We start from the raw sequence: 27,316 nt of genomic DNA on the forward strand, positions 1-27,316 counted from the left end.
TTAAACTTCATTTATTTATTTACAAAAAAATCACAGCATTTGAATAAAAATATCCATACCTAGTATGGGTTGTAACAATCTTCCTAATATTGCTTTTTGATTTCAGGTACCACAGGAAGTGAGGAACCCAGCAAATGCTTGTTTGTGGTTTCTGAGAGTGAAGTTGATTCAGCAACATCACTTGCCTTAGAAATGAAATATGCATTGGATCCCAACCGACAAATCAAGAAGAGAAACAAAGCCCTACAGGTGAGGTTCAAAGACATCTGCGAGGCACAGAATGAGCAAAGGGAAAAACACCTCTCTTTGTTACAGCAGACTGACCAAAAGGAAGCAAAACCCATCTCTTACAGAGCAGCTTACCGAAAGTACATGACAGTGCCTGCCCGAAGATCAATCCCTAATGTTACTAAAAGTACAGGAGTTCAGACTTCACCTGAACTTAAAAAGTGTTACCAGACCTTCCCTTTGGACCGGAAAAAGGGAAATATAATCAAAAGCATAGCTTCAGTTGACACTTTTCCAAGTCAAAACAACGGATTCCTAATTGATGTTAAAGAGAAAGACAGCAAAATCTCAGGAGAGTCTGTTCAGTGCAGCAAGAAAGTCACTGGATTTGTGACAGCTGAATTTATTTCACATACTAATGAACGCATGAACGCAATAGAGCCACTTTCTAAGGACAACTGTTTGGAGACATGTATAAGCACTGATTTGCACAGCTGTAGTAAAGAACCTCCTTCTCTACAGGACTCAGCAGCCTCGGTTTTAGAAGAGGCTGATTACCAGCTGCATGACAAGGCAAAACACCACACTGGGGCATTGAGGTATGAGGAAGCTAATCCAGCCAGCCAAGGAAAAGTGTTCAAGACAGAAGTAGCTTCTGTCTACTTGCCTGCATCTGGTTCACACACCTCACTGGCTGACCAGCAACATTTGGCAGTAACAGGGAATGACTGGTCCCTGTGTCCAGCTGAGGAGGAGGACAGAAAAAGAACTCTGCATCTAAATGGTCTGCAGTCACAAGCTGTAAGTACAGCTCAGGCCTGTCCCACCCAGGCACAGTGCCAATCTACCCAATGTAATGAACAGACCCTTCAGGTAAATGTTTCACCTATGGAAGGAAAACAGCCTTGTCAGACAGCAGTTGCTGTGAGTGAAGGATATCAACAAATTGTGCCTCACACTGAAGTAGTAGATTTGAAAGCACAGCTACAGATGATGGAGAATCTGATCAGCTCCAGTCAGGAAACCATAAAAGTCTTGTTGGGTGTTATTCAGGAGCTGGAAAAAGGAGAAGCTCATAGAGAAGGGTAAGTTGATTTTTAGTTTACTTTTTTGATATGTGTAGGAATCTCATTGGGTGGGGGAGGGGATCACTTGCATTAATTCTGCTGAATAATTTACATGTTTCTATTTATTCAGAAGCTGTTAGAATTGCTCAAAAACCATGTGCGACATATGTGTTACTTTTCTTTATTAATGTGGATTACTTTAATGAATAATTATTCCTGACTTGCAGTACTGGAAAATTATAATTTAGTATCTAACTTGAAAGTAGTGTATTAATGCTGTAGATGACCTTTTTATTTCATTACAATATATGAGCTTTAGTACAAAGATTCTCCTAAAAGGAATATGTTTCTTGTAACAGAGCTGCTTTCAAAGAATATTAAAATAAAAATATATTGCTGTATATATATTTGTCATAAATTAAAGGGCCGTGTTAAGGCTTATAACACCTGCTATATGATTACCCAATAACTCTTTTATTAATTATTTAAAACCAGACTAGACTAGGAGGCAACAGAAAACATGGTTTAGAATGTGGAAACTCCTCAAAAGAAAAGTATTAGTTCATAAAAATGCAGTGCAGAATATATTGTTCTGCGTTCTATGATTTTTTTAAAAGCATTGCTCACAACATACTTAACAAGCACAGTTATTTACTCAGACTTGGATAATTATGTATTTATTTGATAATTGCAACTTCTATTCTTTGGCATCTCACTTACCCTTCTAAAAGATATAATCCTTGTATTTCCTAGCTAATTCGGTGATTGTGTTTTAACAAATGCAACTTTCTATCTCCAACTTCCTGTTTTGTGTAGCTCATGTCCCCTCCCCCCTTCAGTAAATGTTTGCTCTTTACTTACTAATATGTGCCTTTATAATTTGTGACTTTAGAAGTTGCTTTCACCACCAAAAAAGCTACTGATTAGTGCGTGTTAAAGATGCAATAATTATAAACATGGTAATTGTTCTGTGTAATAATGTTTAGCCAAAATGATTTATAGCACTCATTTAAATTTAAACTATATCTACTGTATTTTTGGGAGTATAAGATGCACCAGAGTACAAAACATACCATAAATTCTGGAGAGGAAAAAAAAATTCTGTCTCTGTTGTCTCTATGCCTTGTATTTTGGGGCGATTCCTGGTAGGGGGACCCTCACTTCCACTGGGATTTTGATAACTAGCAGCACAGATCTTTGTATCCATTTAAAACAAATCCTATCACTATACGTGCATTTAACTGAAGGGGGTGAGGTGGGGGATTATTTTCCTGGGAGCAGAAGAGGGACTTGGCACTGAAGGCTCCACTCTCAAGACACCCCTATCTTCCTACCTATAGCTGTAGGACTTGAAAGTCTGGCTTTCTCACAGCAAAGCCCGATAGAGAAGCAGCACTTCAGTCCTCCTGGATGCTGCCATCATGTAAACATGCTGCTGGGTTTCCCAGCAAGCCCTCTGCTTCTTTGCTGCCTTGGTCATAACCTGATTCACGGAATGGTCCTTGGATGCACGGAGGTCGGTTGGTGAAGCAGGGAACTATGTAGGATGTGTAAGGCAAGGAGCTGCCAATCGGAAACACTGTAGCTGCAATCTCCACCACCTGGAACCACCTGAAAATATGATACTCTTTTTTTTTTTTTGCCTCCCACACCCTGTTTTTTGAATGTGGGAGAAAAGCATTTTTGGGCAGCAGAGCCACAATCCCCTCCCCAATTCCAAAAATGGTGCATGAAACATGAGGATTGGGGAGGAAAAGAGTTTTCAGATGGCAGCTCCACGATCCCCTCCCTGATTTAAAAAAAATGGTGTCTGCAATGCAAGATTCGGGAAGGAAAGCATTTTCAGGTGGCACCCCCATGATCTTCCCAATTCCATGAACGTTTTCAGGTAGCAGCGCCTGTTGCACACACCATTTTTTGAATCAGGGAAGTGATCCGCCATTTGAAACATGAGGATTGTGGAGGAAAGTGTTTTCAGGTGTCAGCGCCTGTCACACACACCATTTTTAGAATCGGGGAGGGGTCCACCACATGAAAATCTATTCCTGATTATTATAATTTTTTCAGGAAGTAATTAGGAAACTACTGATGGCAGCAGTACAACCCAGTTGGCATATATAAATAAGTATTTAGGACTTCCTGTAGTATTCCTTCCTCTCTCTTCCTGATGGAAAATAAACAGTGAAGTCTTAAAACTAATCTGTAAAAAGGACCAGGATTCAGAATACACAATTTCACATATAAAATGTAACCTAACTAGACTTATTCTCTGATAGTACTTTAATTAGCAATTTGTATTTCTTCTTAAAGATGCTTGTAGTGAGTGAAGCAATATTTCTATTTCACATGTTTCTTTATTTGTTGTTGTTATTTCTAGACAGACCAATTCCTTTTGCATCAGACCCATTGCAAACCATTATTTAAAAGAAAGTTTTAGTATATTCCTGGGAAGAATGGAACTGCATTCTTTGCCCCATTGGGGGAAAAGGGAGAAATTGATATTTATTTGTAACTCATGGTAGCATACAAATTTGAAGGGAAATGGCATTGAGATGCAGAATGCAGGCCAGGGACATAGAAACATAAGGACACTAGGACAGAGAAACCAGTGATTCATAACCAAGAAGCATTGTGTGCTGTCAGAGGTTCATAAATGTTTTCACCATAGCTATGACTAGGCTGCTCATGAATAGAGGTTTAGAGTTCTTTTTTTTTCTTTGCAGCATAGAGAAGAACAAGACCTACTTCCCTTGTTTAAACTTAAATGATATTTAAAAAGCAGTGACTTAAAAGTGAATGCAGACCCTCACATAGTTTTGTATATATTTCCTTATATCGCAAGTAAAATGAACAAATTTACATATTATACAGAGCAAGAGAGAGAAAACAATAACAACAAATTGGTGTAAATGTCAGTTTTAATTGACATTAATATTAAAAATATTAAAATTACTGTGGAAACTAAAACATATAGGCGCTTATAAAATTTGTTTTACACTTGTATACATTTTATACTTATTTAAAAAGTTACATGAATGTCCCATCTGATATATACATTGCTCAAAAAAATAAAGGGAACACTCAAATAACACATCCTAGATCTGAATGAATGAAATATTCTCATTGAATACTTTGTTCTGTACAAGATTGAATGTGTACAACAGCATGTGAAATTGATTGTGAATCAGGGTTGCTTCCTAAGTGAACAGTTTGATTTACTTGGAGTTATATTGTGTTGTTTAAGTGTTCCCTTTATTTTTGAGCAGTACAGTATTATGCATCCATCTCAGCAAGGACACATTGATTACTCACCTTCCTGATGAGAAGCATCTTATTTTCAGGTTGCTGAAAAACCACTAGTAGATGCTTGTGAACCACTAGAGCAGTGCCAAAACTGGAACATGTGCTGGAACCCAAAAAAGAGCATCTGGAGGGTGTGCATGCGTGTGGCAGGCAACTGCTCTTCCGAGTTCCATTGGGCACATGTGGGCCAGCCAGCTGTTCTCTTCTGGATTTACGCAAAGACCAGCTGGCCAGCTCACATACTTGTGCCGGAATCCGAAAGAGAGCAGTTGGCCAGAGCACATGTGTTCCAGACCAGCTGTGCTTGACAGAACCCGGAAGAGCAATTGGCAATGGTGCGCATACCAAAAGAGAGGGCTCTATGTGCCATCTCTGCCACGCATGCCATACGTTCACCATCACAGTACTACAGTATGAATGGGCAAATACATCTATGTATTCAGTAGCATCTATGTCTGATATGAATTAAAATATTCTGAACTCAATAGGTGAATTACATAATGCAGATGTAAATGTGTCCATATAGTTAAAATAAATTTAACTATATATATTTTAGCCTAGAAGATTCTATTCAAATCTATAAATTGAATTGGTTTGCCTGTACAAGACGACCAATCACTAAAATGATTTTAATAAAATCTTGTATTTTTCCTTACTATAATATATAGTCACAGCTTCTTCTTCAACACATTTTATATTCCTTTCTCTAAAACATTAGAAGAAGAAATAGCAGGTAGCTAATGGCTTAATTCATTTCATTCTTTTCCTTAAATGAAAAAAAAAATCCTTCAATGTTTTGTATTACTATAGCATTTTTACACTAGAAAAATGTGATTTTTTTTTAAAAAAAATCAAAACTAAACTTTTCAAAGGATAAGAATTTTAGGAGAATCAAATCATGGAAAATAGTAAATTGGCTGAGAACAATATTGAACAGGATCTCTCTTTGAAAGTTTGTTCTTTTCAAATACTTTTATTAATATATGATTTGTTACATATATAAGTTATTTCTAATGAAGAAAATGATAACTTTGAAGCTAAAAGATTTAAATATGAAATGCAATGCAATGGTGAAAAATATAATTCCTGCTGCTAAACGCAATGACAACAAAGCCTGCACAGGCTTGTGAAAGGATTATTTAGTAACAGCAATTTATGTATTGTATTTAAATCCTAACTTTTTTACTTTGCTTGCATTACCACTTCTAGATAATGTATGGTATGTAATCAGGATTCTAAATTCAACAGAATCCATTTAAAAAGTGAATTCGGTATTTAGAAGGGAATTAATAATATTATTATAAAAATGGTATTATATACCAAAGATAGGCAGTGCTGTACCACTATAAATAGACAATGAAGAACAACAAAATGCCAATTTGTCTAGTATCTTCCTCTTTGTATGGTTTTCAGTGATCACTCAAAATAAAATAGTCATCACTGATTCTGGACTCTGACTTGCTTTTTTCTTATAGGCCTGCCTATTTGTTTATTTAAAATATTTATTTTTGCAGACCTTAGAAAGAATGCTGGTAACTTGGTGTTTTCACTGACAGTGCTTTTTCAAAAGAATAAGGGTAGATAATCAGCTTGCATCTGTGAGACTCTATTAATATATGCTGAAATGTTTGTAGATAAGGAAGGAGAGAGGAGTAATGTGCTATATAACTTTAAAATTCTAATAAAATTTCAAGACAAATGAAAAATCTTAGTTTCCTTATTAAGACTCTATGGCTTGGGTTTTTTTATTTTTAGGCTTGTCTTTTTCAATACAATCAACACATTCATGAGAGATCAGGGATGCAGACAAGTTGTAATCATGGAACCTCTTGGTGAGGTTAGCTTGGTTCTTGAAGGCTTTGAAAACTTGCCTTCTTTAAATACCAGTTATACAGTCAGTTTACCACTTTTTGTTCTTTTACTGGCTTTGGATAATATTTATGCTGGTGCTATTCATATATCTATTATTATTATTATTATTATTATTATTATTATTATTATTATCAATTATTTTACATAGCAAATGAGATTTATATGCTGGATTTTGTAATTAATTAAACTTGTATGCCGCCCAACTCCCAGAGGACTCTGGACGGCTCACAACAAAGATGAAAACATCATAAATATTGAATCTATCAAAAACATCTATTAAAAACAATGAAGAAACATATACATTATTCATTTCTGGCTGGATCTTATAAGGATATAATGGTGAGATCAATGTCCCCAGACCTGCCAGAAGAGCCAGGTCTTCTTTGGGGAGGGCAAATAGGTAGTGGTAGACTGGATCTCAGGGGGACAATGAATTCCAGAGGGATGGGGCAGTCACAGTGAAGGCCCTCCCTGACTGTGGGATCTTACTAGTCATTGGGATCTATGTAGTAGCAAGCAGTCTCGAAGATAACCTGGCCCAAAGCCATATAGGGCTTTAAATGTAGTAACCAACATCTTGAAATGCATCTGGAGACTAACAGGAAACCAGTGTAGCTTGCAGAGGATTAGTGGATGTACCTAGGTGCTCCCATGATAGCTCGTGCAGCTGCATTCTGGACCAACTGTAGTCTCTGAGCACTCCCCAAGGGTAGCCCCATGTAGAGTACGTTGCAATAGTCTAACTGTGAGGTGACAAGGGCATGAGAAACTGTGAGAATAGCTTGGTAATCCAAATAGGGTTGCAATTGGTGTACCAGGCGAACCTGTACAAAGATTTAATTATAATTTATTTTATATATAATTATTATTTATAAAATATATATTTTATATATATCGGTAAAATATTATATATTAATAATATAGTCACCATTTTAAGGAAGCTCAAAGAGTTCTTAAATATTTTTTCTCTTAAGTAATAGTAAATCTATTGCTTAGTAAATAATAATAATAATAATATACTAAATTTATATGTTCTACAACTCCCCGATTCTGGGCTGTATGTAATATATACTTTGGGCAATATATATTATATAAGTGTATGCTGTTAATAAAAATCAAACATCATCAAATGCAATTTTTTCCTCATTTTTTTTATAAACTAAGCTTTGTGAAAGCTAATGTATTTTATTTCATCTATTTTAAACAGCAGGAATAAAATTGAAAGGAAAGTACAGTGGTACCTCTACTTAAGAATGCCTCTACTTAATAACTTTTCTAGATAAGAACCGTGTGTTCAAGATTTTTTTGCCTCCACTTAAGAACCATTTTCTACTTAAGAACCCGTGCCCGGAAAAATTTCCTAGGAAATTTGAGAGGGGCACGAAGGCCTGGCCAGTTTTCTGCCATTTGCACTTTAATCCTGGCCATAACTGGCTGTTCTGGGCTGCCAGAGCAGCCTTTCAGTGGCGCTTAGGAGGTTTTGGCAGCCCATAGCAAACAGAGCCCTTTCCTTTCTCTGGGCGCCACCTCAGAGTCCCTCTTTTTTTAAAAAAAGCCTTAAAGTTTTGGATTTTTAAAATTTCCCTCACCTCACCTTCTACCTTCAGAAGCAACTGTCCTCCTCTTCTTCCTCCTCCTCCTCCCACCCAAATTCTGAGCTTTTATTTCTTTCCTAATAGGTTTGCACGCATTATTTGCTTTTACATTGATTCCTATGGGAAAAATTGCTTCTACTTAAGAACTTTTCTACTTAAGAACCTGGTCATGGAACGAATTAAGTTCTTAAGTAGAGGTACCACTGTATACTTTTTTAAAAAGCGCTAATCCATATGCATTATTTACAATAACCAGGCCTCATTTTTTTAAAAAAAATCTCCCTATTGTTTTGCTATCCTAACTAGGAGAAACCCTATCATATATGAAAGCTCTCATGTAGAAAAAAAAAAACATCTTGTGAAGTGCTCTTTAATTCAGATGAATCCTAATTCTAAATGTATTGTATCCGTTGGCTTCTGTCAGAAAGTAAAACTGAATAAATCTTTCAAACTTTGAAATTCTTCCCATACTTATTACACCTATTTATCTGATTTATTTATTTATTATTATTAATTGGACTTATATGCCACCCCTCTCTGTAGACTCGGGGCGGCTAGGATTAAATATTACATATGCTTGATCTCTATTCCAGGGTAATGTACTTAATCATTGATTTTTATTTTGAATTGGGGAGTGCACATGTGACATAATTTAAAATCATTCTCTAATTCTACATCTTAAACTCAGAGAAAAATGTTCTCAACACTGCAACTATAAGTACACTTAATTTTGCATTTTCTATTATATATCTGAAACTTTATGCTTCTTAAAAGAATAGCTATTAATTGTAACAATGAACTGATCAGCTTTTAGCACTTTTGTCCCAATCAGTACTTCTCTTCTACTTAAATTATGTACAGCAAAATATCTGTGAAAAACGTTACATAGGTCTACAAAAATCAGATTGCTGCTTTTTGCTGTCCCATTTTCCCCTGCAAAATCCATCTGGATTTTGAATCCTAATCCTACATAATTTTTTCACATGTATTTTTTCACAGATATTGTTCCAAGGGGAAAAACTTTATGTCGAAATCGGATCTTGACTATGTAATGAAAGCTTCTTCTCATTTGTTGAGACTTGACCCATTAAAGTAAGTCTTCTACTATCAGTGCTATTGGACTGTTATAAATAATAAATTATTTCATCCTAGTTCACATTTTAGAAATAATAAGAAAAGTCCATTATGTATTACAGAACTAGTAATATAAGATTGTCTTAAACAACTAAGGGAAAATATAAAACTGAATACAACTAGTGTTAGAAAATCAGAGAAAGTAAAAGAATTGCTGGATTTTGCACAAAATTCAATATAATACAGAATGCTCTAGTTATAATTCACTGGAAAATGACATAGTAATATTGCTAAATTATACACTTGTTACTTTTTGCGCAACTTTACTGAACCAGAAAGAACCCAATTTGGATATTAAGATATGACATGCGGAGAAACAATAGTGTACTCCTGGATATATCATACAGCATGGACTGATTGTACTGCTCCATATTTTCGGTTGATTGTGGCAGCTAGATTCAGGAATATAGGTAGCTCATCAAATCTCAGTAAATTGTTCCTTGTTTTTAGCCAAAATCTATTCTATAATATTGTTTGTCTATCCATTCCGGTAATTCAGATAAAGAGAAGGGGAATTATTTCCTGAAAGGCATGTAATAAATATTGGATTCCAGATTCCAAAAGAAAAAAATGCTTCTTCAAAAAATAGAAACTGGGAGATGAAAGCTATAAGCTGACATATGTTTAATGAATATTTATTATACTTCAATAAGAAGTAGCGAATTTAGGTTACATTGTTTTAATGTTTTTCTCTTTCCTTTGCTTTCACCCATTTTTACATTTAATTAGATAAAGATACATATAAAGAACATACTTTTTAACATACTAAAAAGTCGAGATTTCTTTTCCATAAAGTAGCCTGGCTGTACTTCTGTAGATGTGTTTTTAATAGATTTTTTTCATGAATGTTTTAAAGTTTCTTAGAGCTTGCAACAATTCGCCATTCTAGACAGTAAATACTGCAAATATATTTTGACATATTGTTGTCAAGATATAACTACACACAAGTCAATTTTCTTTTGACTTTTGCCTGCAATGGCCGCTTGTTTGACTGTTCCTTCAGTTATGCTATCCCTTTTATTTTTATCATGAACCTTTGTCCTAGGAATTTATTTCTCATGGGAAAAAGGCAGAACTTTAAAAAATGCTATTGTTTCAAAACAAAAATGTTAAGCACAGATCTTCCCAGAAAACACTTATTATCCTTATACTGTTAAAAAGATTATTGAAAGTTTTAGGGGCTTTAATGAACTAGTTAAAACTAGCACACGTCTCAGAATTGTTTTGTCCCTTTATATTTAAACAAAGAAATCATTTAATTCTGTGTATCAGTCTGAAAATCTGAGTATCAGCTTGCCTAACTTAGACCAAACTATTTTGGAATTCCATTATTTTAATTATGGGTTTTAGTTCTTGTTTTTTTCCCCATTGCACCATTGCTCTGCACCTAATTCCCACAGTACTCTCTTATGTTTAAGTATATTTACTTGTAGGCAACGGCTGTAGTATTATTATTATCCTTTTCTACTACTTCTTATTGGTATCATTATTATGATTATTAATACTCAATTGTTTTGTATGTACACTGAAAACTTCTATACTGGTGATAAATTATATCTAATTACACATAGCCAAATGAAGTATTTAAATAATATAGTGTCTTAAAGTAAGGAACAATCTCTTTCATTTTATGAAACCATGGTTTTAAATAATTGTCCAGTACCTTGTTAATTACAGTAGCTAGGACTATCTGGAAAAAAAGTTTTGCAGAAAGCATAATGTTTCGTCTGCCAAGAGCATTTTGAACAAAAATAACTATCAGGCAATAAGTAGCTTGGGTCAACTGAACATTTTTTGAAGAGAACTTTAAAGACCATTGTTTCTGTCACATTAGTTCAATTACACACTAATTACTATACAATATGCAGAAGGACAAAAAATGGTTCATAACATGGATGGACACTTATCAACAACTCCTTACACCCCCCACTATCTTTTCCTAAGAACTGCAGCCATGTCGTTGTAGTTAAATGTGCAAATATTTTAATTAAATGCTGATACATGAACACACGCATGCCCTAAAACATCTTGGTTCCCTTGGTATTCATATTTGTTCAAACCAAATCTACATCATTATATGTTTACTGTGAGACCGAAATTGACTTCTTGACAGGATACAAGTGTAGTAAATATGCCATATACTTATGAATAGATCTGAGAACAAGTATTGCTAGCAGAGGAAAGCAAGATAGAAAATTGTTCCATGAAACTAATGAAGTAGTTAGGAGATACAAGTCAGGTTCCATAAGATTGCCATCCTGTCCTATATTGACTTATTATTGTTTCAAATGAAAACTCTGTTTATACATTTCCAGATCTGATTAATTAATTTTTATGGCCCATGGTCTTCTTTGTACTCATCTTCAAAATTCATTAGTTTGAGAATTCCTACTTTGTTTCTCTAGTTCAGTGTTTCCCAACCTTGGCAACTTGAAGATATCTGGACTTCAACTCCCAGAAGTCCCCAGCCAGCATTCACTGGCTGGGGAATTCTGTGAGTTGAAGTCCAAATATTTTCAAGTTACCAAGGTTGGGAAACACTGCTCTAGTTCTTTCTCAATGTCCAGATTTCATAGCTATTAGAAAAACTTAAATATTTTGATCTTTATTCTTTATACTCTTGTTTAAGACCTCCACCCTAGAACTAATTTCCTCTTAATTCTCCCACAGAAAGTTCATCTTTACTCATGAGCCCAAGAAAACAGTATTAAAACAGAGGTTTTTGTGTTCCCTTAACTTTTTAAAGAACAATATTTTAACTGACATGTGAGAAGCTGAGGATTCACTATAAAAATGTGTAATCTAAGGATTAATATATCATTATTTTCACCCCATCTGGTTTTTAAATATTCCCCTCCCATTTTTCAATTGTCCAAGTTACACCATGGCATAACTCACATTTAACATTTTATGTCACAACTGAAGATGTATATACCTATTTTATATCATTTGATGTTTTTCTGTAAATTTAATCTAATAGTTAGGAATTTGAAATTTTAACTTGTAATTGAAATGAATGTATGTTTGTTCTTTATACTTTGCAAGTATAATCCCAGTAAGTCTTTCCCCAGAATTTCTCAAGGAAAAAAAATGTAATTTCCAAAATTTAGAGAAATTTGACTAGTGAAATAACCATTGGCAACATGTTACTTTGAATCCAGAGCAGACCCCACCCCCCACCCCCGCACTGCCCAGAGTTATATAAGTGTGCTTAAACCATGGTGGGGGAAATCTTGATTTTTAGTTTATATACAGTATCTTATGGCTATGTTGCCACTGGGAATTCTGATATCAGAGTAGAGATACAGTATACCATAAATATCTGAACATACCTGGTATCTTTTAATTTCAGACTGAAAGTCACGTCGGCCACTAGATGGCGAAAATGAGCATAAACCAAGGAAATTATTACTGCAATGAGAATTCATTGAACTTCTCTTAAATGGGACACTGCAAAACTATTGTGGGTTTTGTTCTTAATCATTTGGATCACTGATTAATTATTGGGATATGTAAATAAAATGTTTAGAGAATACACTTAGGCAAAAGTAAAGGTCTTCTATTGCCTTTTGTTTCATTTTGTAATGGAAGAAATAATCACTGAGCCAAAATAAGAATAGAAACCACTGTGTAATTAATGCTGAGAAGAGCTTGGTCAGAGATGACCATCAATGTAAAAATTACTATCATATAGGACAAATATTTGTATCTAAAATTATTGAAACTTACAGATAGTTCTTGGCTTACACCCATTCATTTAGTGACCATTCAAAGTTAGAACAGAAATGAAACAAGTGACTTATGACAGGTTTCACACAACCATTGCAGCATCTCTATGGACGTACAATCAAAATTCAGATGCTTGGCAACCGATTCATATTTATTATGGGTCCAGTGTTTTGGGGTCATGTATTCACCTATTGTGACCTTTGGATGAGAAAAATCAAGAAGCCACTTTACAACCAAATGTTACTCATTTAACATTTAATAACTGCAGCAAGAAAGATCATAAAATTGGGCAAAGCCCACTTAATAACTGTCTCTGTTAGCAACAGAAATTTTGGGCTCAATTGTGATTTGAAATCAAGGACTATCTGTATTTTTGAAACTGGACTTGCTCCAGAATAGCTTCACCCTAAGGAATAGCTCTGATAGCTGAATCACTCAAACTAAATTCCCACCTTCACAAATATCAAAATAAATTTAGTGAAATATTTTTGGGGGGTGGGGGGGTGAGACAAAAGTTATCAGGACATCTTTAAATGTATCTTAACCAGAAAACCTGGCAGAGAAGTAGTTAGACATTTAGTCAACAAAAGAATTTTTAAAAATGTTCAAGATGGATAGCACGAGAGAAAGTGAATAAATTGTACACAGAACACTTCATTACCAAAGAGATAGACAGAGACAGCAAGTATAACTTTGCCTTACCCCTCATCAAAGGTTCTTAAGTAAACTTAGCGGTCTTGAAACAAGAGGACCTGTTTTATGGATTGATCGATTAAAACTGAAAGAAGAAGAAAATTATCTTGAATGCCAAGAAAGAATAAGTGTCCCTCAAGAATCAATGATGGTACTTTTCATTTATTCTTAAATGATCTTGAATTGGGTATAAGCTTCTTTTGCTGGCCAAATTTGCAAATAATAAGCTACTTTATTTTGGGTGGTTAAATGTATAATTGTAAAGAGCTCTCTGAGGCACTGTTTGAACTGAGTGAATGGTTAACCAAACGGTTAACCATTCACTCAGTTCAAAAAGTGCCTTAGAGTGCCTTAAGTAAAGTAAATTGGGCACATGGAAGCAAAAGTTCTTAATTTTATGTTTCCAGTTGTGGTTTTGAAATGTTTATAACCAGCAAAGGGGAAAATCCTAATAGCTAAATGAAGGGCAAATGTTTATCCTTGCATAGGAGGAAGGATATGATGAAGAGAGAATCTTAAATCATTCATTCTATGGAAAAAGTGAACAGAGAAACATATTTATTCTTTTGAACAGAGAAAAATTGTATTTATTTATTTATTGTTTGAGTTTCTAGGCTACCCTTCACCATAGACTCAGGGTGACTTATGAAACAGGAATAAATACAAAAAGGCACATGTAAGAAATCCAACGTTATAACTAATCAAAATCTAATCTAACAACCCCCCCCCATTTTTTAAAAAGCAATAATCCACATTCATTCCCTTACAATTTCATTTATCCTTCAGATGTTGGAACCAAACACCAGCCATTGAAATTGATTAAAACAATTTCAAAACAAACATTACATAGTGGAAGTTATTATCTAAGGACACTAACTTGGATGCATAAATTCATAGAGCCTATGTATTACAAGAGAATTTGGTTTTGAGATTCAGGGCTTACTCCATATTGGGGATGCCTCCAAATGCCAGAGGGGTAGCTCTTCACTTTATGCTTGAGGATATTTGAGAAACATCAGAATGGTCATTGTGAAAAATAAAATTGTGAAATATGGCAGGCTTTGGCCTGATCCAGCTGAGCTATTATTATATACTGCAAATACTTTACTAAATGGATTATTGTACCTATTCCTGATTCTTGACAAATTCAATAACAAAATCAGTCATGCTATAGGCAACCTCCAGAAGACAGTAATTAATGCTTGTGTTGTGGAAATGAGTAGTTAGCTTCTATTAAAAATTGGGGTTATGAAGTAAGCCTTATATATTTGAAGAGGATAATATAAATCTTTGTTTAGTTTTCGTTATGAAAACTTAGCTATTTCCCTCCTTCCTTTAGGAAGATAATAATTTTTGCATTTCCAGGGAATTAATTTTTGTAACCATGCCAAAAATGCAAACTCTTCCCATTTCAGAAATAGTAATTAAAAAAGGTATTCCCAAATCAATATGGAAATAATAACTTGATTGTCTCTTATAAAAAATACAAGCAATGGTATCAGATAAAATGTTTATATTAACAAGACATGTAAAGACAAGTTCGTCTAAAATATTGGTTCTCAGCCTTTCTAATGCCGCGACCCCTTAATACAGTTCCTCATGTTGTGGTGACCCCCCAACTATAAATCTAGCGCCAATTCTCCCAACAGAGCTTTAAGCCGATTGGCAGAAAGGTCAGAGGGACACCCCCACTGACCTGATTGGTCAGATTGTAAAAATATGTTCCAAGACACCAGAATAGAAGCTTTAGCTCCTAACACCATGGTCTTAGGCAACCCCTGTGAAACAGTTGTTCGAAAGGGGTCCCGACCCCCAGGTTGAGAACCACTGGTCTAAAAGTTGTCATAAGGCCCAACCTCAGAATTAACAAACAAAATAGTACTATGCTAATTTAGTAATGAAAATACAATAAATATTTGTTTATAGCCCATTTCTATCCTGCCCTACCTTAAACGATTGGGAAGTTTAACCAAATTAAAACCACCATCTGTTGAAAAAAGGTATTCTGAATAGTATTTCAAAAACCAGGCAAAATGGGTTGCCCTTTGCCTCATGGTATCTTATAACATGCATTGGTTGGTTGATTGATTGATTTAATATAAAATATGGTAAGATACTTTAGAACATTTATTTTGTATACAGTATTTATAGTCACCCATAAAATGTTCAGCAACAATTTTTAGGATGGGCACCCAAGTAAAGCTGATCCTAATAGGAAAGATGATTCAAGCACTTGTAGTACCAAGCCATGGAGGGCTTTAAAGATTAAAAACCAGAACTTTGAATAACGCATTATTGAAAGCCATGCTACATAGAAGATGACCTCCTTTCTCACTTTATGTGAACTAGGGAGGAGCTCTTCTGGGATGGTTTCTCAAATTAGTTTCCTGGCCCAGCCCTCAAATCCTGCTTATCTAACCATTGTGTTTGTAGAAGCTCTTCTTCCTGCCTTCAATGCTATTCCCTATGGCCTATATAATAATCAATGCAGTGACCTCAACAAAGGTGTAACTTTGTTAAATCTACTACATGTTGCTAGCAATCAGGTCACTGTAATTTGAACCCATTCCAACTAAAGGGTTGTAAGCTAGAGAGCTTGGTGAGATTGAGTAAAACCCTCATGATCAGGTTTCCACTTTATACCTGAAGAATAATAATCCATGTCTAAGGCCCCCTGTTTGCATACTTGCTTCCTCAGAGGATTGTAACCCTATCTGCAGCCAATTTTGGCACTATTCAAGTTGGAACCTTTATCTACAACTTTATACCATTTCCAAAATTAGCTCTAGACAGGACTGCACTCCTCTTAAGAGAAGGATATACATTCTGGGAGATTTGAGATATGCACCTATTATTCATCTCTTTTATTCAACTTTGTCTTGCAAACTTTTAATATGAACTCGTTTTGTCCCATCCAACCCTCCACAGCCTCCAAATGCTGAGTCAATATTTCCATAGTTTGCCGACAGCTGACTGATGTTGTATTGTACATTCATCATCATCTTGCTGATATCTCATCCCATTCCTAGTAATTTCATGAAGATGCTGAATAACATGTTGGGTTTAGCTGGAGATTCGCTTGCATTGGAGTATTTGGTCCCCCTTTCTCTTAGAGTCCTGCTGCAACAAGGAGTTACATAGGGTATGCTATTGCCCTTGTCCTATGGACAATATCAACATCTGCTGATATATTATAGAATTCCACACAACATTCATGAGACATTCATATAATCACAATACCCCAATATGGTAATTAAATATGATGAAAAGTAAACTGAAATTTAAAACAACTATGTGGATTTTCAAACTTACACTCTACAAAATTGATACCTATTTCATTAGAGTGGATGTGTGACATTGTAGGTATAGTATACAAAATTATGTAGTTTCTCTCTAAATCGAATAAACTGAAAAGAAGTTGCATATAAGTAATGTTTTCTAAAATGTATTCAGATTTATTCCATAGCTGCTGATGTATCATTCATGACTGATTTACAAAGCAATACAGTAGTCAAGTATACTAAATCTAGCATTTTAGAAAGATTTTTGATATCTTTCCTTCCTTCTTTTGTTGATGGAGTATTTTATTATTACTCTAATTCATTTTGAATAATGTGGATTTTATAAATGCATTTACTTTGCATACACTTTTCAGGACAAAATATTCATCGATCTATGAAAGAGCAAACATTTATGGTTGCTTTCAGCTTATGTTGTTCTGATCTATCTTCTTAATGTTTATATGTATACAAACTGAAATCTATAAATATATCGGAATACCAATTAGAAGAATTTATAGCCAAAGTAGATATTCCTATTGGGAATGTAATTTCACATTCTAAAATCTTTTTTTTTAAATTGTATTATGTAGCAGTGGTAACCATTCTGCCTACTCTAGTACAGAGAGAGACTGTTAACTATGTAATTCCCCAAAGTTGTTTTTCATATTTTTTTAATCCCACTTTTATTATTTATATAAGTAAGTCATAGCAGGAATACGTAATACTTCTCCCTCTTCCTATTTTCCCCACAATAACAACCGTTTGAGATGGTTTGGGCTGAGGGAGCGTGATTGGCCTGAAACAGGAATAGCAGTCACAAGTCTTCTGGTTTCTAGCCTGGTAAAATGAAATTCTGTTGAACTAAATGGAAGATATGTTTAAAAACTTTGCTAATGCTGTGCAATGAAATGCTGCTCTCTGACAAAAATACTGTCTTGTTCAGAGTAACAAATGATTGCTTATTGGTACATTACTCAGGATTTCAAGACAGACTTTCGGCCACGAACCAGATAACAGTCTGACCGCCTACCTGCTGCTTTTCCAGTTGACTTTCTAGGAAAACGGGTAGGGAAGGTCGCAAAAGGCATTTGGCAACCTGTTATAAGTGTGAGAAGGTTGACAAGTGCCGGATTGCAGTCATGTGGGAGTACGGCAACGTAAATTGAATAATTTCAACATAATCCTGAATAAGGAGGCAGCGGTGAGCCCTTGTTCAGTTTCTTGCAGATAAAGTTGCTCAGATTCAGAATGATCTGGACTCCAATTGGGCAATACAGACTGAGGTGACAGGGTCAGGTCTTAGTTCCAACATTTGGGAAGAATTTGACCTGGTAACTCCTGAGGAAGTAGACAAGGCTATGGGAGCTGTGAGTCCCTCCATCTGCTTACTGGATTCATGCCCCTCCCGGCTGGTCTTGGCCAGTCGGGAGGTGACACGCGGCTGGATCCAGGCATTAATTAACGCTTCCCTGAGTGAGGGGTCATTCCCGCAGCCTCTGAAGGAGGCAATGGTGCAACCCCTCCTCAAGAAACCATCTCTGTGTCCAGTCGAATGGAAGATCTATAGACCAGTCTCCAACCTGCCCTTTTTGGGTAAGATTGTTGAGAAGGTGGTAGCACACCAGCTCCGATGGTCCTTGGAAAAAGCTGATTAGATAGATTCCTTTCAGCCTGGTTTCAGGGCCGGTCACAGCATGGAAACTGCTTTGGTCACGCTGATGGATAATATCTGGTGAGCCCGGGATAGGGGACATTCCTCTATCCTGGTGCTCCTCGACCTCTCAGCAACCTTCTGCGACGACTGGAGGGATCGGGAGTGGAAGCACCGTTTTACGGTGGTTCTATCTCTCCGGTCGTTTGTAGTCAGTATTAGTGGGGAGGCAGAGGGGTCTGTCCTCTGCCCCCCCCTCGGCCTCTCCTTTGTGGGGTGCTGTAGGGGTCTGTCCTCTCCCCCCTGCTGTTCAATATCTACATGAAGCCGCTGGGCGAGTTCATCTGACGGCATGGTGATGATACCCAGTTATACATCTCAACCCCATGCCAATTCAGTGAAGCGATGGATATGATGTGTCAGTGCTTGGAAGCTGTAAGGTTCTGGCTGGGGGCCAACAGGTTCAGGCGCAACCCAGACAAGATCAAGTGGCTGTGGGTTTTTCCTCCTAAGGACTCCTCGATCTGTCCATCCATTGTTCTGGGGGGGGGAAACATTGTTCCCCTCAGATAGGGTCCGCAACTTGGGTGTCCTCCTGGACCCAAAGCTGAGTTTTGACCACCACCTTTCGGCTGTGGCCAGGGGAACCTTTGCCCAGGTTCGCCTGGTTTACCAGCTGCGGCCTATTTGGACCAGGAGGCTCTCCACACAGTCACTCAGGCCCTCATCACATCCCGTCTTTATTATTGCAATGCGCTCTACATGGAGCTACCCTTGAAAAGTGTTCAGAGACTGCAAATAGTCCAGAATGCAGCTGTGAGAGCTATCATGGGTGTACCTCGATACACCCATATAACACCTTTGCTCCACGAGCTGCACTGGCTTCCTATTAGTCTCCGGGCACAATTCAAGGTGTTGGTTATTACCTATAAAGCCCTATATGGCTCAGGGCCAGACTATCTATGGGACCATCTCTTGCCGCATACCACAGAGAGACCAATAAGAGCTCACGGAGTTGGCCTCCTCTGGGTCCCGTCGGGTTGGCAGGACCACCCGGGAGGGCCTTCTCTGTGGCTGCCCCGGCTCTATGGAATAAACTACTGCCTGATGTCTGTACTGCTCCCACTCTGCTGGCCTTTCATAAGGCCACGAAAACCTGGCTTTGTCAGCAGACCTGGCGCCATAAATTTACATCCTTGATGGCCAACTCTATGAATGGTGTGCATGTGTATGATTGTAACTACCTTTTTTCATAACTTTTTAATGAGGTTTTAGTTTTAGATAATGTTCGACTTCTTTTTGTTGCTTTGTATCTTTATTATTTATATTGTATTATTTATATTGTATTTTTATTATTGTTATAAGCCGCAAATTGTAATTACAACTAAAAAAATCATAATTTATAAATTAGTATTATTGACCCCAGAGTGGGCTGTGTTATGATATTCTCTAGAATCTGATTGTACAAAAAAGATTTCATTTATGAAATTAGGATGTTATTAATTTCTGCATTTGGATAGGAACTTTCAGTCACAGTTTATGAAATAAAATATTGGAACAGCTAAGAACTAATTCAACTGGGAATTCTTACTGATAATGTATTTCTGAAGGTTAGGATTAGGGTTAGGTTGAAACTGATCTAAAACTGCTGTATAAGTTATACCATTAATATTATCACTCTACCTAACCTTTGGCTAGGATTCAATAGGATATGTTGCACAACAATTTCTTCTTGGGTAAAACCTGAGTGATTATAATGACATAGTTCAGTTTCTGGCTAATTACTGATAAAGTCTGAGAAAATATTGTTCTAAAAATTTATTAGCCGGAGACAAAGTTATTAGAAACTTTCCTATATTAAATATTTTATAATTCACAGGAAGGGTACTGTAAATGTTCTTAAGTTCAGGTGTCCAGGAAAAGCAAAAAGAGTGCTAAGCTTCTTCAGAATCAATTCTGAATATGAAAGTTTATACTGGATCAAAATAGGGATTTCATCAGAGGCAGGTTTTTTTTGTGACAAGCAACTAACTGTTCATTGAAAATAACATTTCAATTTGACTCAGAAAGCCTTGTCACTGGGTCCAGCTTCTGAAGGAAATAATCCTATCCTGCGCCTAGTTCTTCACACAATATAAATTGTTACACTAAGACTATTTTCCTACAATTCAGACTCAGTTCTTTTTCTTTTTCAACTAGCTGTACAATTATATAAAAAAGGAAAGGCTTGTATTTCTGGCCCTAAGGAAGCTGTTTCCTTTTAAAGAACTAACACTACCTTTTCATTAACTCTTGTGTACCTCTTTCAAAACATTAAAATAACATATAAAATCCTCGTGTTAATTGGGAATAGCTATCCATTAAGTCTCATATTGATTAAATAATAATTTATATCATAGGCCATCAATGTTATATCACTTTTATAATTATGCAAATGGTTTCAGTTCTTACAATTGTCAGTTGTGATTTTATGATAAAAATTGAGATGAATTGTCCAGATTAATTTGACTAAAGCACATTGAGGTGCATGGGGTGCCGGGACAAAAATGTTTCCCCTTATTTCTGAAATGAAGTTTGCTAAACTATTCTGTCAACTAGAAAATTCAAAGGATTTAAGAAAATGTATAGCATGATATTCGATATTGTGAGCTATTCGTGGGAATTTCTAAAGCCTGTTATTTTGAGGTTATACCAGTCATATAAACATTTTGGCCTTAAGCCATGCAATCATGAGATTTTTGGTACAGCATTTTGCATCTTCAGTTAGAATTAGAAAATATTTCTCTGATTGAACTAGTATGTGGTCATAATAAGGTAATGAATGTATCTGAACTTGGGACAACCACTATTGCTGTTTACTGTGTATTGTAAGCCAGAAAGGCAAATGATTCAAGTTGTAAAGTTAGTTTTCTAATTTTCTATTCCACAGCTAATACCCTACTGAAACATTATCTGCTTTCACAAAAAAAGAAAGGGGGATACCTGCAACAATTGAGTGTATATGCATTCCCCCTTTTTCCCTTGAATAAAAATAAAAAAGAGCTTTAGGGGCAGGGAACTGTTTCATTTTCCCTGCAATTGTATATCTGACAGCTCTGTTCAAATAAAAGGATAATTTATGGTTACATATATTAGAAAATTTGAGGAAAGCAAATTTAAAGGTCATTTTTGTTCCTGGTACAACATTTAAACTTCTTTGGATTCTTAACTGGATTTAAAATAATGCAACCTCTAACATACTCAAGAGTCAAGACAATATAAAAATATGCATGAAATTATTGAGACAGCAAGAATATTAAGCATGGCTTCTTTGTTTCAGAGTCTTTCATATTTCAAAGCCAAATAATATAATTAATGCACATAAGTATTTTGCCTTTGTTACTCTGAAGTAAGGTTTAAATTAAGGATTACAGACTGATTAATTTAACAAGGGTGGGATTTTGGGGGTGGCTGGGTTATATTTTGTTTACAATCCATGTCTGAAAAATGATATGAAATAATGAAAGCAGGGATATAAACAAATGGCAGCCCATTATTGGGGAAGAGCTGTTAAGAACCCCTTATCAGTTTACAGATACCAATAATGCCTGGACATCATATTTCTAGCCTGCAAAATTATATTTTATTTGTGTTGCCATAATTAGAACTACTGCCATTTCTTTCACATAAATATTTGTGCAGCTAAGAGAAATTTGCATAGTTGAAAGTTTAATAGTTAAGGAAATGACCAATATAATGTTCATTTGAAACAAATATGACATACTGATACTGGGTGATGAGATTTTATAGAGGGGAAGAGGCACATTTTTGACAAACTCCATGGATGAAATTTATGATATTCAATTTGCCATAAATACTGTATTTTTCGGACTATAAGACGCACCAGAGTATAGGATGCACTTTAGTTTTGGAGGAGGAAAATTGGGGGGGGGGGGGAAATCTGCCTACTAGGTGTTCATCTGGCTAGTGTCCTAAGTCTGGTTGACTTCAGCACATTACTTTAGCTCTTGGTTAGGGCTTAAAAAAATCTTATTCAGAGGAAGTAGCAATGAAAAAATCTGCAAACCGGGAAGATTGTTAAGGCTGAAAAAAACATTCTTCCAAGGCAGTAGCAAAAAAAGCCTGCAAAGATTTGGGGTTGGAAAAAACCTTCTCCGGAGGTTTTCAACCTCTTTTCAGGGGCAGGTGTATCTTATACTCTGAAAAATATGGTAAGGCCGAAATTTCATTTTCTACCTTGGACATCCAGTAAGTACCGTATTTTCACTGTATAAGACGCACCTTTTTCCTCCCCAAAAGAGGCTGATAATTTGGATGCGTCTTCTACTCTGAATGTAGGGGGGTTCAGCCCTAACTAGCTGCTTAGGATCTTCCCAGCTCTCACTTTGCAGGCTCTTTCATTGTTTCTCTCTTCAAATAATATTTTCCAAGCCCTAAGGCTTTGCAGGGTTTTTTTCATTACTCTAACTTGCTCTGAGTAAGTTTCTTTCCAGCCCTAACCAGGCGCTAATGATGTTCTCAGCACTTACTGGCTTGCAAGCTCTTTCATTGTTACTCTCTCAGAATTAAAAAAATAAAATTAAGCCCTTAACTAGGGGATAAAATAATGTGCTGAAGCTGACCAGACTAAGGATGCTAGCCAGATGAATACCCGGTAAGCAGATTCTTTTCCCTATTTTCCTTCCCAAAAACTAAGGTGCGTCTTATATGCTGGTGCATCTGATACTCCCAAAAATATGGTATATTGTTTTGTTTCAATCAGAGCAGCTTTAGTATCACAACTGGAAAGTGATGAGGGATCTGTCTGCTATGCCTACTGTTCCTCTCCTGCAAAGTGGTCTCCTATACCCACTTTTTCTCTAGTAGCAGCAGTACTGCTAGTCTGTATGCAGCTGGCCACCACCCCATAGAGATCACTGAGGGGTTCATCAGTTCCGATGTCACAATTCATGACTCCAATGACTCCTATGCAGTGACCCTCATACCTCAACCAAATAGCCTATATTTCTCTTTGCTTTGGGGGCAGTGAAGCAATCGTTCTGGTAAGGGACTTGGACACTTCACTGGCCATGCCGATTGGTCATGCACAGAGGTTTCTTTGTTTCACCTAATATAATTGGTATAGTATTCTTATGCAGTTTTCAATGCAAGCCTAAAGTGGGAAGAGATTGTCAGCAAATTATTGCAAAATTGTTGAGAAAGATAGATGTTGCTAAGCTTTGTTTGTATTCTGATATTCAGATATAAATACTTGTAATCAAAGACCAACACAAATATTTAATTTCAGATTATTAGAATCTCCTGCTGTATGGTTTTTACATCGTTAAAATAACAAATGATTTTTCTATTCATATTGTAATAAATTTAAATAGAAATTAGGCACACAGAACATTTGTAAGATAGTTATATGTGGGCAATAGACTAATTATAGATCATATTACATCTTACACTAAACTTTAAAGTTTGTGAATCCTTTTAAATTTTCAGAATTTCTGCATAAATATGATCTGAAACTAGATATGGAGCTCAATCAGACATATTTGAAATATCTGACTCTAATTCCCCTTTCAAATGAACTGATGATCACATACTTTGTGATATGTAGCTTTGAATCATTATGAAAAAATATAATGCTTTTGACCTAAGTTTTTATCAAACTTGTAAACTATATCAACGCTCTATATTAATGTTCATTTCAAAATGACCAGTTTATTGCCTTAAGGTAAGCTGGACTCGGCATCTAGGTTATATGTGTAATAATTCAAGAAATAATGCTGGAAGCACAAAGGCTGTGAATGCAAGTTGCAAAAGCAATCTGTGTGTCTTCTTTGACAATAAAATATGTTTATTGGATGATTTCAAAAAATTAGCAATTATATCATTCCTCTTGCTTATTGCCTGTGACTCAAGCATTCCCTTATGGACAATATGTATCATTTGAACAGAAAAAAATCTAATAAAAACATTGTGACAGGCATGTACCATCCACAATATGTAAATCATGTTTGGTCAATTTGATGTCAATTGTCAATATATTAATGAACTATGTTTCCTGAGTAGCAAAAATGTGTAAGTATTCTTGTGCCTAAATGCAGATAAAAAACCTGACAATCAGTCCAGTGAGAAGCTAAAATTACGTTTCATCCTTCCGTCCACGTAAAACAATGAAAAAGTAATTATTTTAACTGTACAATGTTTTTATATTTTCAGGCTTTCATATCGAACTGGTCAAGACACATCCAATTGTGATACATGTAGGAACAGTGCGTGTATAATCTATAGGTAAGTAACTTCTCATGTTTCCACTTTTCAAATTGGATAAAAATGATATTATTCAGTAATAGAACCTGCATGCAAGCCACTCTTTTAAATTGGTATTTCAGCATGAATGCTCTTAAGAACAGGAAATTAATGTTTACTGTACTATAAAGCCAATTTATAAGGTATTTAAATACTAGAAAGAAGAGAAATGAGATGAGGATAGTGGTGTGCATTAACTTGTACAATAATAGAATAGAAATTTGTAGCAAGTACTTTGTCAAAATATTTTTTTTCATTTAAATAACTTATTGATGTCTACAATAATAAATTTGAAAACAAGTAACAGTGGAAATTATGGGTACTCTGAACATTATCTTTTTTTAAAAGTACTAAGCATATATTTGCAATGTATATAGTCTAAAATGGAATGTCTTAAATGAATGTATGCAGAACTGATCAACAAAGTTCCAGAAGCATATTCACCATGATCACTCAATTGCCATTTGGGATTTTCATTGCTAGTTTCTGACAAACAAAGTCAATAGAAGAAGCTGGCAGAAGCTTCTCCCATTGACATTGATCACCTCGCAAAAGTTGGTCATGCTTAATAACCTTGCAGGACAGCATCCAGAAGCGGCATAACAGTTATCACTAAGCAGCACTGTGACATTCTGCTTCAAAACTGTGTTGTTTAGCAACAAATTCTGATCCTAATTAACATAGTTAGCTGAAGATTACCTATAATAAATATTTATCAACATGCCTTTGTAAATAATACCTACCTCCAGAAATCGGAAAAGTAGCAAGCTTGTTAAAGCATAGATTTTAATTATTTTTCACAAAATTAGAATAAGTTGATAAATGTACATACATATGTACACATATATTTCCTAAGTACCATTTAAATTACCTTGTAGCGATATATATTGTTATATTTTATCAGCTTTATAAGTGATGAGAATGTTGCACATTATATTTCTTAAACAGTTTTCTGCAATAATTAGTGACTAAAATGTATTATATTAATTGGATAATCTATGAAGTAGTTGTTGTCAGAAATAATGTAGGATATTTTAGGATACAAGGACTACATTTCTAAGTTTTGTGCCACATCTTGTGCTATCTGTTTGCATAATCCATCAAGCATAAATTGGTGCAGTATCGATTGAGCTGCAGAGTCTAATGCCATCCTATTCATTCTCCTGTGTAATGCATCCTATTAATGAGATGAAGTGTTTCACTTCAAATGTTCTTAGGAAGTAAATTGGCTTTAGGTGAATTTTACTTCATATTTTTTAATTGTGTATAAGCGACTAATGTTTTGGACTATACAACTGTACTTTAGCAATTAAGTGTTGCATAAAGGTTTTTTAACTGATGCTAACTAAATACTAATTACTGATTGTAAGAATCCTGAAATATTGTGTATGGAAAGCAGTACAGGTAATCTTCGTGTTACAATTTTATTTTATTTTATTTATTTGTCAAGTGCATTTTGTAATATTCATAGATATAACATCGTTTATATACGTAAGATGGATACTTATAAGAGGGAGCAATTGGACAAGGACGGTAGGCATGCTGATGCACTTATGCACGCAGTTGGGACTAGATGTGTCATTGCTAAGTGATACAGTTATAAAATACATCATGGGTCTACATTGTTTAGCAATAACAGTTCTGGTTGCTAAAACCAAGATGTGTAGGTCCTTATGCAGGAAGTGGTGGAAGTCCCAAATAATGAGCTCAGGGGGAATGGGTGGCTACAGGGAGTGGGGAAAATTGTTATAGGCCAGTGTTATAGGCCAGTGATGGCAAATTGTTATAGGCCAGTGATGGCAAAGCTTTTTTCTCGTGGGTGCTGAAAGCCGGGGGGGAATATACTATTGCGCATGCACAAGTGCCCACACCCATAACTCAATGCCTGCGGATGGCAAAAATGGTCTTCCCCACCCACTTGGAGGCCCTCTAAAGGCCTGAAACAGCCCATTTCCCAAACTCTGCTGGGCCCGGTAGGCCCTCTGGAGCCTGGGGAGGGCAAAAAATGTCCTCCATTATTCTCCCAGAGACTCCAGAAACTGAAAATGCCCTCTCAGAGCCTCTGAGTGAGGTGAAAATCTAGCCGGCACGCACATTCACATTGGAGCTGGGTTACAGTAATGCTAGCAGATATGGCTCCGTGTGCCACTTGTGGCAACCGTGCCATGGGTTTGCCATCACTATTATATGCTATCTGAGTACAGGAAAGCCAAGAGAGTGAATGGCATAGTGGGACACAAGTCCATAAATTCTGGAAGTGGATGGCACAGCAGGGCATGAGCACAAGAAGGATGGGGCATGTAGGGCTTGGTGTAAGCGCAATAAAGCAAGAGGACTTACCATAATGATTTTGACTTTCCTTTTGGGAAGCCAGCGAGGAAGGATTTGGTTGACAATCCTTCAGGATTCTGCAACTATTAACGTGACCAGTTGCCAATAACCTAAATCAAGATAAAATGACTG

General features: G+C 36.0%; 2 protein-coding genes across 10 annotated transcripts in view; one reads left to right on the forward strand and one right to left on the reverse strand.

Moving 5' to 3' along the window:
• DOCK1 (dedicator of cytokinesis 1) overlaps positions 1–27,316 on the reverse strand; it is a 466,948-nt gene that overhangs the window by 268,880 nt on the left and 170,752 nt on the right. The window lies entirely within an intron of this gene.
• Positions 1–27,316, forward strand: part of INSYN2A (inhibitory synaptic factor 2A) — a 61,592-nt gene that overhangs the window by 20,791 nt on the left and 13,485 nt on the right. For 3 of the 6 annotated variants that reach the window (XM_070752484.1, XM_070752485.1, XM_070752486.1), the window contains 3 exons: positions 107–1,313; positions 9,065–9,157; positions 24,764–24,835. In XM_070752484.1, coding sequence (XP_070608585.1) covers positions 107–1,313; positions 9,065–9,157; positions 24,764–24,835 — 1,372 coding nt within the window. Of the gene's footprint in view, positions 1–106; positions 1,314–9,064; positions 9,158–12,551; positions 12,675–24,763; positions 24,836–27,316 lie in introns of those variants that run through there. The other 3 variants (XM_070752489.1, XM_070752488.1, XM_070752487.1) reach the window with 3 other exon arrangements.

This window comes from Erythrolamprus reginae, chromosome 5 (assembly GCF_031021105.1).
Source record: "Erythrolamprus reginae isolate rEryReg1 chromosome 5, rEryReg1.hap1, whole genome shotgun sequence".
Lineage (NCBI taxonomy): Eukaryota > Metazoa > Chordata > Lepidosauria > Squamata > Dipsadidae > Erythrolamprus > Erythrolamprus reginae.